This window comes from Canis lupus, chromosome 18, assembly GCF_003254725.2.
Source record: "Canis lupus dingo isolate Sandy chromosome 18, ASM325472v2, whole genome shotgun sequence".
Classification (NCBI taxonomy): domain Eukaryota; kingdom Metazoa; phylum Chordata; class Mammalia; order Carnivora; family Canidae; genus Canis; species Canis lupus.
This window is the reverse complement of record NC_064260.1, coordinates 1,896,355-1,913,753: the sequence shown is the minus strand read 5'-3', so window position 1 is coordinate 1,913,753 and position 17,399 is coordinate 1,896,355. Positions and strand designations below refer to the sequence as shown.

Genomic DNA, 17,399 nt, shown 5'->3' with positions numbered 1-17,399 from the left:
TTTGCACTAGCAGAAGACCACCCATGAGTGTGCGTGGCTGCAGCCCCCAGCGGCCCTGTGGGGAGGAGCGGGGCAGGGGCGCCACTGGCACTCGGGCCGGGAATGTTCCACAGCTGGGTCGGTGCCTCTCAGCCTCCACGTCAGCTCCTGGACTCACACTCGAGGTGGTCTGAGAAGGTGGGGAGGGCGCCCAGCTCGGTGCGTGCGGCCCGTAGTGAGGGCCGTCCCGGGGAGGCGTGCTCGGCGCCTTGGGACTCCAGCCCTAGCGAGCCACTCCCCGTCGGTCATTGCCCCATACGTTAGCGTGTCCCGCACGTCCTGCCTGTGGACGTGGGCACTTTGGCCTCGGGATTCTGCGTCGCGTGCTCAGCCCTGTGATCAGCATCCCTGGCTGAGGCCACTCAGCAGCCAAGTCCAGCGGGGGGACTGCGACGGAGCCGGCGGTGCCCTGCAGTCTGCCCTGAGCACATGCACGGCCAGCCTCCAGACGGCGCACATCAGCCAGGATGCCCCTCGTGGGAGGCGCACCGGGGTGCTTAACAGCCGGCCTGCTGCTGTATCGAGGGAGCAATTTTTTTTTAAAGGAATTCTGTAAAACTGCAATTGGGGCATGCAGACGGCATCCTGGTGCCCCTGTGGTGTTGAAAATGTGCCTGTGGGTAAACTGCCTCCCTGGGAGTGCAGTCTGCCCCCCCCCCCAGGCCCTGGGTGACCGCAGGAGCCAGGACAGATGACCAGGGGAGCCTGGCAATTAGGCACGGAGCACGGTGACACGAGGACAGCTCCGGGGTCTGGGGAATCCTACTGTTGCATGGACTAGGCTGCAACCCTGCAGGAAGAGGCGTGAGCTCTCTCTCTTTGGAAAGACTTGACCGTGGACGTGCCTCTGACATCTGGACATGCAGACAGGTGTTGAAGGAAAAACAGCAGCCGTGTCCGGGGCTCGGTGCTCGGAAGAGCCTCCGAGGGCCAACCTTGCCATCTTGGTCTTCTTGTCGTTCTCCCGGACAGGCACCGGAGGGATGTCCTTTCCCCACGGAAATATTTAATAGAAGGAAGGCTGCTTTCCAGGCACGTGCAGACAGCGCGACGGCTTGCCGTGGTCTCTCCCTGTCACTTTGTTCGCAATTCCGAGTCCCCAGGGCCCCGAGCAGCTGTAACGTGTTGACAGCCAGCTCTGCTCCCTGTGGTGGGTGGGCCGAGCCGGGTGCGGACGCGGGACGGGGAGGCAAGGCGGGATGCTGACGGCAGCCCGGGCGGGCGGCTCAGGTTTCTGCTAAGGACTCGCGTGTCCGCGGCCCATTTTAAGGCAGGGAAGTAAAATCTGCCTTTTGAGTTGAGTGATCCGTAACTATTTCGCTCGTGGTGTGGGGTGGTGGTGTAGATGCTGGATGCAGCGTCAAAAATTTGAATGACACGAATCCCCTTTAAGGAAGGTTGGAGTCTTCCCTTTGTACAGAAAAACCCTTCGGAACACCCCAATGAAATGCCGCTTTCCACTGTGATGATACGAAGTTTATAGGCGGCAATGTGACCGTTTAGTAGAATCACCCAGAGTTGCTTGAAAAGACCTGTTTTTAGAATCATAGAGAAAATGAGAACCAGAGAAAAGGGCTTTGAGTTGATGTTGTCGGCTTTTCGACAGCTGGGAAAACTGCTGCGTGGACATCCAGTGGCAGACGGGGATCTCTGGGAGGAGGGTCCCACACGCGGTCTCCCCGAGCCCACTGCCGTCTCGGGGCTCCGGGTCCCCTGGGGGCTGGAGAAGCGGAGCCATGAGGCCCCCGTTTCCACCTCTGTGGGTACCTGAGCCCCCCTGGTGGCACCAGAGTGATGCGGAGCAGAGGAGCACGCCCCGATCAGGGTCCCCGCTCCCCTCCCTCCCGGCTGCCCTGGGCCCAGCCACCCAGGATGCAGCCCAGTCTGTGCACAGCTGCCCCAGGATTACGCCAGGGTGAGAGGGACGTGGGGAGGCAGGAAAAGGCTGTCCGGGAGGGAAGCAGCCGTGCGTGTGCCCACGTGTCCCTCAGAGCTGGTGCCTCCCCGCTGGTCCTCTGGGGCTTCTCACCAGTCTGCAGACAGAGCTTCTGCCCTGGAACCCGCATGGTCTCGTCCCCACCCAGGTCGCCAGAGCCCCGCTTGTCAATTTTTCCTTATTTTACCTGGTGACAAATGTCAGTTCTGTAAAGCAGCCGTCAGCCAGCGTGGGGGTGGTTGGTTTTGCCCCTAGAACTACAGAAATGTTTTTTCTGGCTGAAACTTCGGAACAGACGTCACTCAGGTGTTTTGCACTGGAAACTGTGTTAAATGAATGCCAACCCAAGCCGATCCCTTTGCTGAAAGCTAACGTAGCGGTCGTGATCGTGCGCTCCAGCCCGGCAGGACTCTTCCCTCCGTCCCGGGGAAACGCAGGGCAGGGTCTTGGGTCACTCATTGCTGACGGAGCCCTCTGCAGCCGGGAGCAAGCGGACCTGTTCATGCTCTGCCGCCGGTGCCAGGTGTGGCCCTGGACGGTCTAGCGGTCGTGGGGAGGACATTCCTTGCCTTGGCAGATTTGGGCTTTAAATATATTTTTAAAAATAAATAAATAAATGAATGAATGAATAAGTAAATAAAATATAAATATAAAAATAAATATAAAAATAAAAATATATAAAAATATAAATATAAATATATATATATATATATATATATATATATATATATATATATTGGCCTCGGGATTCTGGACGCTATATAAAAATACATATATATATTTTTACCAAAGAATCCTCTGCTTGTGCTGTCTCAGCCAAGGCCCAGCGTGCTTCTGTGTGCTGGCGTGCACGGCCAGCCTCTGGCGAGCACCACAGCCTTGTCCTCTGCAGACAGATCCTTGCACGTCTCTGCCATTGGGGCATCAGTGCACACATCAAGGCTGCCATAGAGATGCCCCGCTGAATGTTCCAGGACTTAGGACGGTCAGTTTCCTGTGTTTGAGGAGACAGGTGGGAGAGGGTGTGACCGCCACATAAGAGGTGTTTGCATCCCCGTCCTAGCAATACGACCTTGTCTAGGAGAGCAGCTCCAGGATGTGGATGATGGGGCCTCAGCCTTCCCAGGAAGTGTGTTCAGACAGACCGACAGCAGCGTGTCCCCCCCGTATTCTCTTGCTGGGATTCCTTCTTGGCTCTCCCAACTTTCACTGGTGCCAAACTGAGAAGTGTAGAAAAGTAAGGACGGACTTGAATTCCTCACGCCACTTCTTTCAGGACCCCGTCTGCATTTGGTGTAGTGCACTAAAGAGAGATTTAGATTTTATCAAGTCCTGGACCTCATGTCCGCTCGCGTCGTATGAAGAGGAATGGAAATCTAGCCAGGTGTCGGTGGTGGTGGTAAAGCCACCTTGCAGGTTCCACCTGTGTCTTCTCACATTCGTGTTTTCCCTCTGCAGAAAGGTGCCTGGAAGACCATGAGCTGGTGGTTCAGGTGGAGAGTACCATGGCAAGCGAAAGCAAATTTTTATTTAGGAAGAATTACGCAAAATACGAGTTTTTCAAAAATCCTACGGTGAGTGTCTTCTCTCTTTGGGTTTAGGGTTTGGGACTCTCAAAATCTTGTGGTGGTTACTTGGGATCAACAGCAGCGGAGGATAACATAGCTGAGCCGTATGGGGGTAGCAGATGGGTTCGAGAATCCGCGTCGCTATCTCACGAAGCAACCCTTGCTCAGAACTCAGTCTCCGACGCTTAACTAAATGCCTCTGTAGTGGCCAGAGGTAACGAGTGCACTCTTCCTGGTAGCAGAGGGCAAGGGGGTTAGCCCCTCGGTCAGGAGACACGAGGGGCGGCTTTTTCAGTTATATCACAAGTTCGTGGTTAAATTGGAACCAATCAGTTCAATATTCAGCAGAATAAAGGCTCCTTACTCTCTGCAAGTAGGAAATAATCCTGTATGGTTTGTAGAAGAATGAGTTTCCAGGCATGTTGGGCTGATCTTTGTTTCCTTTTTATTTGTGGGGGGAGGGGGGACGGTGAGGGGCACGTGTCCTGTGACATCTCAGGGTCAGGAGCCTCCTGCTGCCATGGCACGTGTTCCTGTCCTGAGTCATGGGGTCAAGCCATCATGACATGAGCAGAAGGTCCATCGTCAACTTCTGGCTCGGTAGTTTGGCTGCTTTCTTATTTGAAAGCAAGAAATAGGATAACTGATTTTGTGTGATGTACCAAAAGAAGCTTTTCTCTGCCACCGTGTTCCTCCTCTTTTGGTTTCCCAGAGTTGTGTATCTCATGGCACCGTGTGGCGGCCCTCCGCCTTGGTGTGCGCTGAGAGACGTGGATCCACGTTAAACGTGAGAGATACTCCAACCTCAAGCTCACCACTTAAGGAAATGTGGCAACTTCTTGAAGTAGAGGTTTCCACCATGGGATAAGGGAGGAAAAGAGATCGTCCTTTTAAATACAGACGTGCACTCACTCATAGGAATGTTTTTAGTATTGGCACCCCCGTAAGCATGCTTTTCCCCACCTTAGAAAACTAACTTTCACTGTATTTGTTTTCCTGTTTCCTTAGAATTTCTTCCCAGAGCAGATGGTTACTTGGTGCCAGCAGTCAAATGGCGGTCACAGCCAGCTTTTGCAGGTACTGAGTGGGAAGAGACTTCTGCTAGGTTTTCTGGGTGCAAGTCCTCTCGAGCTGCGGTCGCAGCCCCACAAAACCTTGATGGGGTTGCTTGCATTCTTCATCACGTATTAGGCTTGGCTCCCGGTGGGGTTTAGAGTAACCAGAAATAAATGTTGACCTGGGAAATGTGTGTGTGGCCAGGCTCCTTCAAAGCAAAACAAGCACTTATAAACAGGATAAGCTTCCTGTGAGTTAGAAGCAACATGAGCAAAAGGGAGAGGCCACAGGCTGGCGTGTTCTCCCCAAGGCTCCTCTGGAGTGCGGGTCCGGGGTCAGGCCACCGCCCTGGGGATCTCTACAGAGATACCGTGCCCCCTTATAGTGAAAAAGGATTGGGCTGCCATAAAACCCTTTAAAAGGTAGCATGTTGTGCATTAAAATTAGATTTGCGTCTGTCTTAATTTTCCCTCTGCCTTCTAAAGTCCTGTTCCAAGAAAACCTGGCTTTTCCCCAGCCCCTCCCAGTGGCAGACACACCCCTGGACTCCCCTGGCTGGGTGCTGCTCAGGCTCTTCCAGGGAAGTTGGGAAGGGGAATATTCCTGCTGTGCCCGGAAAAATGTGTCTGTCTACAGCGTGTTCAGTGAGAGAACAGGCCATTCATGAGGGCAGCCAGCACCCTCCAGGTGGCATCCAGTTATGAGAATCCACTAAAAGTTAGTTCCTACAAAGTCTCCCCACGACCCTCCCTTGTCTGCTCTCTGGATCACCAGGGCTATTCTCACCTCCCGAAGGGTGAGGGCTTCAGAGCTATTCTGGTGTCTCCTCTGAAGCCCCCCTGACCATAGGATTTGCCTCTTCTGGCAAGAGTTGTTTGTTGCCATGTGGTTCTCATGGGCCGTGCACCGTAAGGGTGACAGGGATCCCCGTAAGGGATCAGGGCCAGGGCTCAGGGCCTGATTTGGGATGGCTCGTGTGCTTGGCAAGGGCGCATGAGACTCTGTCCCACCTGCGGGAGGAGCTGTGTCCCCTCACAGTCCAGTGGAGAGGACCCACCCATGTCACTGCCCCAGCTTCACTCCCGGACCTGGCTCTTGACCTCTGTTTCCTGAGAAGGATGTGCCTGCATGTGAGAGGGCTTAGCGGGGTCAGTGGCCTCACTGAAGTATTTCCAGAGAGAACTGTTAGCACACCTCTCCGTGGAGGGGCACACGATGAAAGTGACCTGCTTACTCCCAGCGCCCCCTGTCGCCCTAACTCTGATGATCAGACCGCATGTTTCATGGAAAACCAGGATAAAAGGCGACGCCCTTACGTACATTTTATATGGAAATCTGTGACTTCCTGGGTTTTCTCGTCGGTGTTACAAAGGCCCATTGGCTCCTGTGTGCTTAAATATTGATTATGTTCCCTGCACACCAGCTTAGGTGGGTCTTAAGATTTTTGAAAGGAAAACTATCATTTGGAAATGCTTCATTTGACCAAAAAAGAATATTTTTATAATCCAGGAAACATCAAAATGTTAGCGATGCCGGTATAACATACCTGCTCTCATGCTTCTAATGGCAGTATTATCTGACTTTTAAAAATCTCTTCAACAGAACTTTCTGAACTCTAGTAGCTGTCCTGAAATCCAGGGGTTTTTGCACGTGAAGGAGCTGGGGAGGAAGTCGTGGAGAAAGCTGTACGTGTGTTTGCGCAGATCGGGCCTTTATTGCTCCACGAAGGGAGTGTCAAAGGTGGGTTTTAAAGCCACCACTGCCACCTCCGTCACACCAGGCTGGCCGCGTTCAGAGTGGACGTGAAAATGCGTGTCAGTCAGGGTCCTCCGGGCTTGTGATGATTTGTGAAGCTAATTCCGGGTTCCTGGCCCTCTGGTCTCCCTCAGAAATCAGGTGACAGCACAGACCTGCAGGCCTCCTGGCCACGTCACCGCTGGGCCCCTCTGGGGCTTGGGAGCCGAGCCTCCTTGGCGGCCCGACTCCCTGAAGGACACCGCCTCAGTTTCCATGGTTTGGAAGTTTGCAGCCAAGGTGGCCAGAGGGTGGCTGGGGGATGGCTGCCAGTGCAGCCCATGTTACTGTAGGCCCTGCAGGGAAGAAATTGGAGTCGTGCGTGCATTTCTAGCAGGAATGTGAAGTGCACATTGCAGCAGGGGTGGCCTGTGTTGCGGTGCGGTGTGCCCTTCACTTTGGACTTTAGGCCCCAGGTTTTCTCCTGGTTTTTACCTTGAATGTTTGGTCACGGGGCTTCACTATGGCTCAGTGTCAAACACGTTATTTCTTTGTAAAGATTTTATTTATTTGATAGAGAGACCGGGAGCATGAGAGTGAGCATGGGCAGGGGCAGGGGCAGAGGGAGAAGCAGACGAGCCCAACGCGGGGCTCGATCCCAGGACCCCGAGATCATGACCTGCGCCAAAGGCAGACACTTAACCCCCCGAGCCAGGCCGGCACCCCTGGTGTCACAGTCCTGGGAGGTGGGTTTCCTTGGCGAGGCCTGGGTCAGTTTGGTCTTAAGTCGGCACGTGGTGTGTAAGGTGCTCACGGTCCGTAGAACATCCGAGGGGGGCGTGCGCCCGGCCGCGCCCTGACCAGCCTTTCCCGCAGGAGCCCAGGCACCTGCAGCTGCTGGCGGGCTTGGAAGAGAGCAGCGTCTTCTCCCTGACCGCCGGCAGGAAGCAGTACGGCGCGCCCACAGACCACGGCTTCTGCATAAAGGTACCTCGGCCCGCGGGCCCCGGGCGCAACCGCGAGTCCTTGCAGGGGCGCTGCTTGCGTTCGCCTTCTAACAGAAAGGCAGTTCCACGAGGGCTGGATGCGCTCCTGTGTGCTCGCCACGCGTCAGGCCCGGAGTGGCCGGCCCCTCCGGGAGGCGCCCAGGACACGACAGGCCGGGTGTGTCCCTGGGCTCGTGGCTTAGTGACCCCCGGCCTGCCGCCCCCTGGTGGCCTCCAGGGTGCCCACAACTGACACTTTCCCTGTGGGCTTCCAGTCACCCGGACAGTGGGTGTCTCCACGGGTTGCCCTGCCTCTGCGCACATGCATGTGAGAGCATGGGCTCACGTGCTCATATTTCCATCCGTGCACACACACACACCTTCATGAATGCACAGTGTTCACATATACATGTACACATGTGTACACAGGCACACACCTACATGGACACGGTCTGCACACATGCATATGCATATATGCACATAGACACACCTGCATGAACATGTGTGCACACGTGTGCACAAGCACACACCTGTATGGACGCACACGTGTACACAGGCACACGCCTGCATGAATACAAAGTATGCACACATACATATGCACATTTGCACGCACTCACACACCTGCATGGACACACGTGCACGCAGACATACACATGTGTGCATATGCACATACCTGCATGGACACACGTGTGCACCATGTGCATGCATGCACATGCCTGCGTGAACACACGCATGTAGACATATACACGCCTGTACACACGGACACACCTTCATGAACACAGTGTGCATGCATACATATGCTCATGTGCACGCATGCACACACCTACATGAACACACATGTGCAGACATACATGTGTGTGCACACACACACCTGCATGGACACACAGTACGCACTCGCACATACGCACACAGGCACACCCGTGCATGTACACACACGTCCGCCCCTGGTGAGGCCGGCCATCATCCTGGTGGATGCCGTTTATGGCAGAGTGACTGCGCGCAGGGGCCCCCACCAAGGGTTCTCCCTGCGTCCTCTCACTGCGTCTTCGCCAGTGCTCATAGGTGGGAGCTGAAGTGGCCCCGCTGCTCGCATCCAGCCACCAGTGAGTGTGCTTGGGGCCCCCAGCTGGGCTGACTCCTGAGCCCGGGCTCCACCTCGACCTGACCGGAGGCCGGGGAGCAGGAGCCCACTGCCGCACGCCGCTCCCGGCAATGCCAGCTTGCACTTCACTTGGTGTCGACGTCACAGGGACTCTAGGACCCAAGGTCCACGGGGAGGCACCATGCAGGCAGCCTCGGGGGGCCTGGGTGGAGCTGGGGGCCGTGGAAGCCCAGGCGGCCAACGTCCCCCACTTCCCAGTGGCCCACACCTGCCACGGTTCTCCTGTCGCCAGCTAAACGCTGCCTCTGCCTGGGGCAGCTCCGCCCCTCCTCAGTGCGTCTGGGACTGTGGCCCCCGCCTGGCCCAGGCTGCTTGCCCCCCAGCCCCCTTCTCTGGGGTGACACTGGCCTCATTCTCTGGGCCTTCTTCACGTTCCATCTTGGGGCCACTGAGATCCGCTGCAGAGCCGAGCCCCTCCAAGCCCTGCGGGCCCTTCCTCAGCTGCCACCAGCTTCCTGGGAGGCGACCAGACATGTTTTCTCCCATTCTCTGGGCCTGGCTCTCCGGTTGAATCCAGCTTTCCCTGCACAGACCTGCCACCCGTGTCCCTGACGCACGCACTGCCTTGCCCTGTGAGGGTTGTGTCCCCTGTTGGAAGCTGGCCGAGCGCTCGAGCCGACGCCCACCCGTGGGCAGGCTGGCCCGTGCCGGGCGGAGGAGGCGCCCTCTGGTCTCAGCCGGCTGCTTGTCTGGCTGGCTGGTGCCCTAACACGGGCGTGGGTTGCGTTCACCAAGGCGCACTCATCAGGTCCTCTCTTACCCCCGTAGCCAAACAAAGTCAGGAACGAGACGAAAGAGCTGCGGCTGCTGTGTGCCGAAGACGAGCAGGGGAGAACGTGCTGGATGACGGCGTGCAGGCTGCTCAAGGTACGCGCGCGTGCGCCCGGTGCGTGTCTTCCTTCGCCGCGAGCCCTCCCGATGCCCGGCCAGCCCCGGGCGCCCCCACGACTTCCCAAACGGGCCTCAGAACTTTCTCACGGAGGCCTCCTGTTGGAAAGGCCAGAACCGGCTCCCAGCCTCGGCTCCTGACTTTCGGAGGCGGGATGGGATGTGGGCCACACCCCTGCTTCGCCCACTGGATGCCGGGAGCACCCCGGCTGGTAGAGACAGCCCGGCTGGGTGTGACCAGGGTCCCCAGGGGCCTGGGAGCGGGGGCCTGCACCGGTTGCGAGCCAGTGGCCTAGAGAGATAGGAATAGAGAGACCTGACGGGGAGACGGGGATAGTTCATCAGGACGGTTGGTCATTTCTGAGACTGAGCATCAGGCTTTCGGCTTCCCGAAAAGCAAGGCCCCCGAGGGAACGCACCCCGCCGTGCAGCTTGCCGAACTGCCCAAGGGACGCAGCGCCCCCGACAGCGAGTTCTTACAGGAACCCCAGGCGGGGCGGTGCCCTCGTCACTGCCGCGGTGGCTTCGTGTGGCTCAGCAGCAGCAGAGGCGAAGCGTGTCCCGGGACACCACACCTCACTGCGTTCCCACAAAACGTCCCTTTGTGCGCACACATGCCCCGCGCGTCTGCAGCTCCCTAAGGTCGTGCAAGCTGGTGGACAGGGGGACTGTCACAGGGTCTGGAGGGGAAGCTGGCTCGGTCTGCTGTGGCCGACCTGTGCAAGGGGGCTCGGGATCTCTCTATGAAACCCCAGCCTGTGCTGAAGCTCTCAGCTGGGCAGGGAGTCGGCACGGGTGAAACGGGTGAGCCAAGGGAGGTGCAGCTCATGACCCCTGGGAGACCCCGGAGGACATAAGCTCCAAGGCTGGGCGTCCCGCAAACCCCTGTTCTCCAGAACCGTGTCTTGTTTTATTTTTGCTGCCGATAAAATGAAGAGGGGGTACGTGGAAAATGTCATTGTTTCCAAATCGGAGCGGCGACGTCAGTGCTGGTAGAGGGCGTTGCAGACGGAGGCGCCCCCTTTCTGAGCCAGCTGTCACGGGACAGCCTTGGGAGACGCGGCCCTCGGTCACGCAGAGAACCGGGGTCTCTCTAGGGAGCTGTGGGGAGCTTTCCAGGGCGTTGATTAAGAATCAACGTGCGAAGTGCCACCTTCGTTGTCGGGATAAGGAAAGGAGAAGTGAAAATACACCTGTGCATTTGCCGGTGTGCATGGGAGCGTTCGGGAGGCTGCTGGTGGGCACAGCGGGCACGGCTCCGGGAACCAGGGCAGAGTTGGAGGGAAGCCCTGGACGTCTGCTGGGGTTCTATGATTTTTTTTTTTTTTTGGATCTACGGATATATAGGCTATTTTGGGAAAAGCAGGAAAGTGGGTGGGGACACACGTGTGACGCTGGAGGTTAGGTGCTTGGGGGTAACACGCAGTACGTCCCGACGGCGAGCTTGGCCCCTCGGCTTCCAGCGTGAGGAAGCAGGGCCCGTGGACCGGACAGAGCACAACAGAGCAGGACTGTCCCCGGACGCCGGCATAATGACCAGGCACGGGGACTTTTAGGAACGTTTGGGAGCACTTGCTGTGAGCCGGGCTCCGTGCTACTTCGCACCCACAACCCCCATCCCCCACCGCAGCTGGGTGACGTCCACGCCGTCAGCATCCTCCCTGGGCCACGGCAGGTGCCACGGAAGCCGAGTTGCACCTCAACGGTTATGCGCCGAGGTGTCTTGCCGCCACCCAGCAGGCCTCGTCCCACGTGACACCTCCTTACCTCGTTCCCCCTCCCTGTCCCGTCTGAGAGCAGGCCGCGGGGTCAGAAGACCCAATCCTGTACCCGTAGGCTCTCGCCTGCGTCCCCACATTACCGTCACAGTGGGGTGTATTTTTTTCAGGCGTCGAGGCTGTTTGACGCCACGGGGAACCTGATAAAGTGCCTCCTGTTCTCTCAAGCCGTGAGCACACACTCTGCCCTCCTCTCTCCAGCCCCCGACAAGCAGCCCCGGGGGCCTGACCAGGAGAAGTCCACCTGTCCGCCCCCCCCCCACCGTGTGCCTGCTCGCGGCCTGGACATCACCTTGCCTGGTGCCCCCGAAGTCCTCTCAGGGAGCCCGACGCCCGGAACGTAATAGATGCTTGGGAAAACTGAGCCGAATGACGGCGGGAACCAACCCAAACTCCGTGTGTTCTTTCTTTGTGGAAGCCACCTCTCCCTCTCATCTGCGGGGTGTGCTGGGCAAGCCTGGCAGTGACCCGGGGCCGGCAGGGTCGGCAGGTGGCAGCTTGGACCTCAGAGAGTCTGGGTCTCGGGCCTCCAGGGCTCCCGGGCTGGGGAGACGTTGGACCTTTTCCCAGTTGCCCGGTCTTGTCTGTAGTAAGTGTTGGCAGGTCCCCTGAACTCTGGCCTTCAGACTGCCCTGTTCCCCAGAGGGGGTCAGATGAGCGCGTCCTTACCTGGCGGAAGCAGAAGACACCCAGAGGGTCCTTGGTCCCTGCCCCGGCCGCTGCCCGGGTGTATCCCTGAGGCCCTCCTGCCTGGCGGGGGGGTCCTACAGTAGCCGTCCGCGCCGTGCTGGAACCCCGGGCCCTGTTGGAGAGAGACGACACCTCGAGAGCCACCTGGGACCTCTCTGTGCCTCTAAGGCCGTCCTGGGTGCTCGTCGGAGGAGCTTGAGCCCACCCAGGAGGAAACGGGTGTCGCTGCCCTCAGATAGGCTTAGGGGGTAAAGCCGGCAGGCAGTGGCTGCTGCTGATCCTCCCTCCGTCCTATTATGTGGTCTGTTAAATAATCCCACTGCCGTATGGGCCGTGGAGGGAGCTCTAACCTTGGCCGCTGTTCTCTTCAAGTTTCTGAAACTGCCGTAGAAATTCCGCCCGAGAGAGAGGCTGGCCTCATGAGAGCGGGTTTCGGGACCCCAGGCTGGCTGTAGACACGCAGCAGCACACGGTGCAGTTTGTGTCCGTCAGGAGCAGGCGCCCCCAAGGACGCCCACGGCGCTCTGCTCCGAAGCCATCGGAAAGTCCAGCCCTGCCGCCGTCCCTCCCCGCCCCTGCCCGCACTCCCTGTGCTGGGTGACAGGCTTCCCAGCCACACCTGCGTCAACGGTGGGAACGGGACGAGGGGAATACGTCGAGGCCAGAAACGAAGGCACATAAAACCCAGTAATTTTTAAAACGGGAAGAGGAAACACCTGCCGTACTTACCTACCTACCTGCTGTGGTATTTTCACGTCAAAAGGAGCAATGTCCACCATAGCTAGACTGTGGAGGGAGCCTCGGTGTCCACCGACAGATGATGGATAGAGAAGCTGTGGTCTATGTATACAGTGGAATATTAGCCATTAGAAACGACAAATACCCACCATTTGCTTCAACGTGGATGGAACTGGAGGGTATTACGCTGAGTGAAGTAAGTCAATCGAAGAAGGACAAACGTTACATGGTCTCATTCATTTGGGGAATATAAAAAATAGTGAAAAGGAATAAAGGGGAAAGGAGAGAAAATAAGTGGGAAATATCAGAAAGGGAGACAGAACATGAAAGTCTCCTAACTCTGGGAAACGAACTAGGGGTGGTGGAAGGGGAGGAGGGCGGGGGGTGGGGGTGACTGGGTGACAGGCACTGAGGGGGGCACTTGACGGGATGAGCACTGGGTGTTGTGCTGTATGTTGGCAAATTGAACACCAATAAAAAATAAATGTATAAAAAAAAAAGGAAATGTGTGCAAAAACAAAGGAAACCTTAAAGTTGGCTGGAAAATCCAGAAGGAGAAACTCAAGCACATTTAAAAAAAAAATGAGTTTCTCCTAAGCTCCCAGGAACCTTTAAAAAAATTTTTTAAGATTTATTTATTTATTTATTTATTTATTTATTTATTTATTTATTTATGATAGACATAGAGAGAGAGAGGCAGGAGGAGGGAAAAGCAGGCTCCATTCCTGGAGCCCGACGTGGGACTCGATCCCGGGACTCCAGGATTGCACCCTGGGCCAAAGGCAGGCGCTAAATCGCTGAGCCCCCGGGGATCCCCCCAGGAACCTTTAACCCGTGTGCCGCATGGACTGTGACCGCCCGTGGAACCAGCACGGCATGTGGAGGGGTTGGTCGCCTCCCTGGTGCTGTCCCTCAAGAACCAGCTCAGGCCTGGCCCCATAAGCAGAGACTTGCCCTCACCGTGCACACAGTTAGGGTTTCCTCTCTTAATAACCGGGTCACACTGCTGCTTGTCTGCGCGTGGCCTGTCCGACTGCAGCTCCCTGAGGCAGCAGCGCGTCCTCTCCCGCGCTCCGCGTGCCTGGAGCTCAGCCTGGCAACATGCGAGGCCCCCTCTCTGGTCGTGACCCTAAGCCTTCATGCAGCCTTTGCCCAAGGACATGAACCTATATCCTATCTCGCTTAAGAACATAAAGGCTAAATGTTTAATTAAATTCCGAGAGAAAGGGGTCTGGGTGTTATTTCTGTTGTGCGTTCACCACGCTAACGTCACGTACGGGGAGGTGGTTTCCAGACACGGCGCACGTCGACTTTGTGCAGCCGTGAGCTGCCGTCTCTGCGGTCCCTCCTGAGCTGTCACTCATGCTTCTCTGAGAAAAGCGTCCAAGACTATCAAGCTCAGGCGGGAGTGAACAGGAAACAGCACGTCGCCAAGAAGGGGGCAGGTGTTTCTCCGGCCAGACATTCTTCTTTCCAAGCAACAGAGGAAGGTGTTGATTGGGCCATAAGTATTTCCTTAAAATCCACCCACCTAGAGTAAAAGGGAAAATAATATTACGTGATTTGTGCCAAGGTTGCGTGCAGAAGGTTAATAATCTAAAGAATCGTCAAGCACGTGTACCGATGACGCTCACACTGTGACAGCTGGCGTAGTTATTTAAGTGAGAAAAAACAAGAATTAATGATCACGGAACCACAAAAGAGAAGTGTCGGAACATACAACTTCTTTAATAATTAAGGCAAAAGTAATATTTAAAGACGATCATGCCCGTGAAACAGTTTTATACTGAAGACAAGCCAGTTAGACAGCTCGCGGGTGGAGGAGGAGTCCCTGGTGAGTTCCTGGGAGAGCGGTCCCGGGCACTCCTGAGGCGGGTGTGCGCCCGTGTGCGCGTGCCCGTGCCCGTGTGTGCACGCGGTTTCCCTTCCTGTTTTTTTGGCCTTAGCTCCATGACCTTTACGATCTGTTTCGGAAGCGACGCTCCCGTCATTGACTTAAGCCGACATTTCCAACCATGCCTCAGACGAAAATGCTTCCTCTAGCTGCTGTTTGTCATGTTTGTATAATGACTCGATTCAGGGCACTTGCGCATGTGCGTGTGACGTGCACGTCTGCTCCCGTGAACACGCGCGTACCCGCATGCGTGCGTGTGCGTGTGATTAGCTCACAGAAGCGTGCGTCTTCCTGTGGATCCTTCGGTCCTTGTCACCTGCAGCAGCGCTGCCTGCCCTGCGGTCCGGGGGCCCTGACGTTGCCGTGCGTATGTCCGTGTTCCCCAGCAGCGTTGGCACGATTCTTCGGCCTGTCTGGGTCCTTGTGTCTAGGCCGCGCCTCTGACGAGCATCACGTAATCGTGTTTCTCCCTCTGACCATCGTCACGCTCTAATTGGAGTATTTGTTGGGAAGCACGCCCTTTGGTAGACTATTAATGACGTTTGTGCTTAAGCCTGACGTTTCCTAGTTTTCCATGTGTCCCGCCAGCCTGTCTTCCTTTCCTACATTTTTTTTTAAAGACTGCTTATTTTCCAAGAGAGCGGGGCTAGAGGGAGAGAGGGCATGAGCAGAGGCAGAGGCCGAGGGAGAAGCAGACGCCCCCCTGAGCAGGGAGCCCGATGCAGGACTTGACCCCAGGACTCTGGGATCCCGACCTGAGCTGAAGGCAGACGCTTCACCCCCTGAGCCCCGCAGGCAGCCGTCGCGCAGGAGCGAGGCTGTGTGCCCGCAGGGGCGGCGGGGGTTCTGCTCCCTGTTCCGTACTCAGCGTGCCGTTGCCACGTTCTGGGCCTGGGGGGCTCGGGGGCTCGGGGACTCGGGCCCGTGGCTGACCCCGGCCTCCCCCTGCAGTACGGGATGCTGCTGTACCAGAACTACCGGATCCCGCCGCAGAGGAAGGCCTTACTCCCGTCCTTCTCCACGCCCGTGGTGAGTACGCTGGCCGCGGAGAAGCTCCAGAAGGCGCATCCGTCCTGGGACACGTCCTGCCCATCCTCATCCTCGGGGCCCCCGCGTGCCCCTCACAGCCCTTGAGGGCGGAGCTCGTCGCCCTCGGCCAGCTCAGCCTTGGCACCGTGGGTGCTGTGACCGTTGTGCTGGAGCCTTCCCCGGCCCGCTTCGAGCGGGGACTCCTTGTCCTTGTTCCCCGGAGGACTCTGCTGCCCGGAGGTGCAGGAGCCCGTGTTGCCCTCAAGCATGACCCTGAGCTCCGCAGGCCCGTTCCCGGGAAATGTCAGATGCCCACAGGGAGGGTCCACGCGGTGCCCTGAACCGAGCCCTGAGGGAGGGACTTGGTGGCCGGTTTGGGCTGAGCTCCACGGCGTTTCCACGTCTGCGGCGGGTGCTGGTGCAGGCTGGGGGCCTCGTGGGTCCCCGCCGTCCAGGCCCTGTGCCCCCCACGCCCTCGAGGGAGACCACAGCTGTCCTCAGCCCAAGGACCCCCAGGCACTGAGTTTCCACCCAGACCGTCCGTGGGGGGCAGGGCATCGCCGTCAACCCCCCGGGTCAGCCCTCCCCTGGGTGCGGATGCCATCTGCGGGACGGCGTGGCACCAACGTTCCTGAGGGCCGCCCTGGCTGGACTCCCGTTGTGATAAGACCTTGGGGCCTCTCCTTCCAGCGCAGCGTGTCGGAGAACTCCCTCGTGGCCATGGATTTTTCTGGGCAAACGGGAAGAGTGATAGAGAACCCGGCGGAAGCCCAGAGCGCGGCCCTGGAGGAAGGCCACGCGTGGAGGGTAAGAGCACGGCCAGCCCGGGACAGGCCCCTCGCGGGTGGCACCCCCCCTGCCACTGGACTCCCACAAGAACGGCCCTGCGGGTACACGGGGGACCCACGTCCAGCACCCATGTCCCCACACCCACGTCCCTGCACCCAGCACCCACATCCCCATGCCCATATCCAGCACCCACGTCCTCGCACCCGCATCCAGCAAGCACCCACATCCCCACACCCACATCCAGTATCCATGTCCTCAGCATCCACATAGGCACCCACATCCCTGCGCCCATGTCCAGCACCCACATCCTCAGCATCCACATCAGCACCCACATCCCTGCGCCCACGTCCAGCACCCACATCCCCACACCCACATCCAGCATCCATGTCCTCAGTGTCCACATCAGCACCTACATCCCCATACTTACGTCCAACACCCACGTCCCCGCACCAACATCCAGCACCCATGTCCCCACACCCACATCCAGCATCCATGTCCTCAGTGTCCACATCAGCACCCACATCACCACACCCACGTCCAGCACCCACATCCTCAGCATCCACATCAGCACCCACATCCCCGTGCCCACATCCAGCACCCACGTCCCTGCGCCCACATCCAACACCCACGTCCTCAGTGTCTACATCAGTACCCATGTCTAGCACCCATGTCCCTGCGCCCACATCCAGCATCCGTGTCCCTGCACCCACATCCTCAGCGTCCACATTCAGCACCCATGTCCTCAGGATCCACATCAGCACCCACATCCCCACGCCCACGTCCAGCACCCATGCCCCTGCACACACATCCAGCACCCACATCTTCAGCGTCCATATCAGCACCCACGTCCCCATGCCCACATCAGGCACCCACGTCCCCGCGCCCACATCCAGCACCCACATCCTCAGCATCCACATCAGCACCCACATCCAGCACCCACATCCCCGCGCCCACGTCCAGCACCCACATCCCCATGCCAAAGTCCACCACCCACGTCCCCGCACCCACGTCCACCACCCACGGCCCCCACTGGCTCCCGTGCAAGGTGTCCACGCCGCAGCCCAGGACCGGGACCGGGTTCCCCGTGGGAGAGCGCGTGCCTTCCCCGAGCG

The 17,399-nt window shown here is 57.8% G+C and overlaps 1 protein-coding gene across 4 annotated transcripts in view; it reads left to right on the top strand.

Moving 5' to 3' along the window:
- The window catches only part of GRB10 (growth factor receptor bound protein 10), a 156,638-nt gene that overhangs the window by 134,308 nt on the left and 4,931 nt on the right, over nt 1-17,399 (top strand). For all 4 annotated transcript variants that reach the window (XM_025449607.3, XM_025449610.3, XM_025449611.3 and 1 more), the window contains 7 exons: nt 3,434-3,549; nt 4,552-4,620; nt 6,202-6,339; nt 7,210-7,320; nt 9,250-9,348; nt 15,421-15,498; nt 16,189-16,305. In XM_025449607.3, coding sequence (XP_025305392.1) covers nt 3,434-3,549; nt 4,552-4,620; nt 6,202-6,339; nt 7,210-7,320; nt 9,250-9,348; nt 15,421-15,498; nt 16,189-16,305 — 728 coding nt within the window. The remainder of the gene's footprint in view (nt 1-3,433; nt 3,550-4,551; nt 4,621-6,201; nt 6,340-7,209; nt 7,321-9,249; nt 9,349-15,420; nt 15,499-16,188; nt 16,306-17,399) is intronic.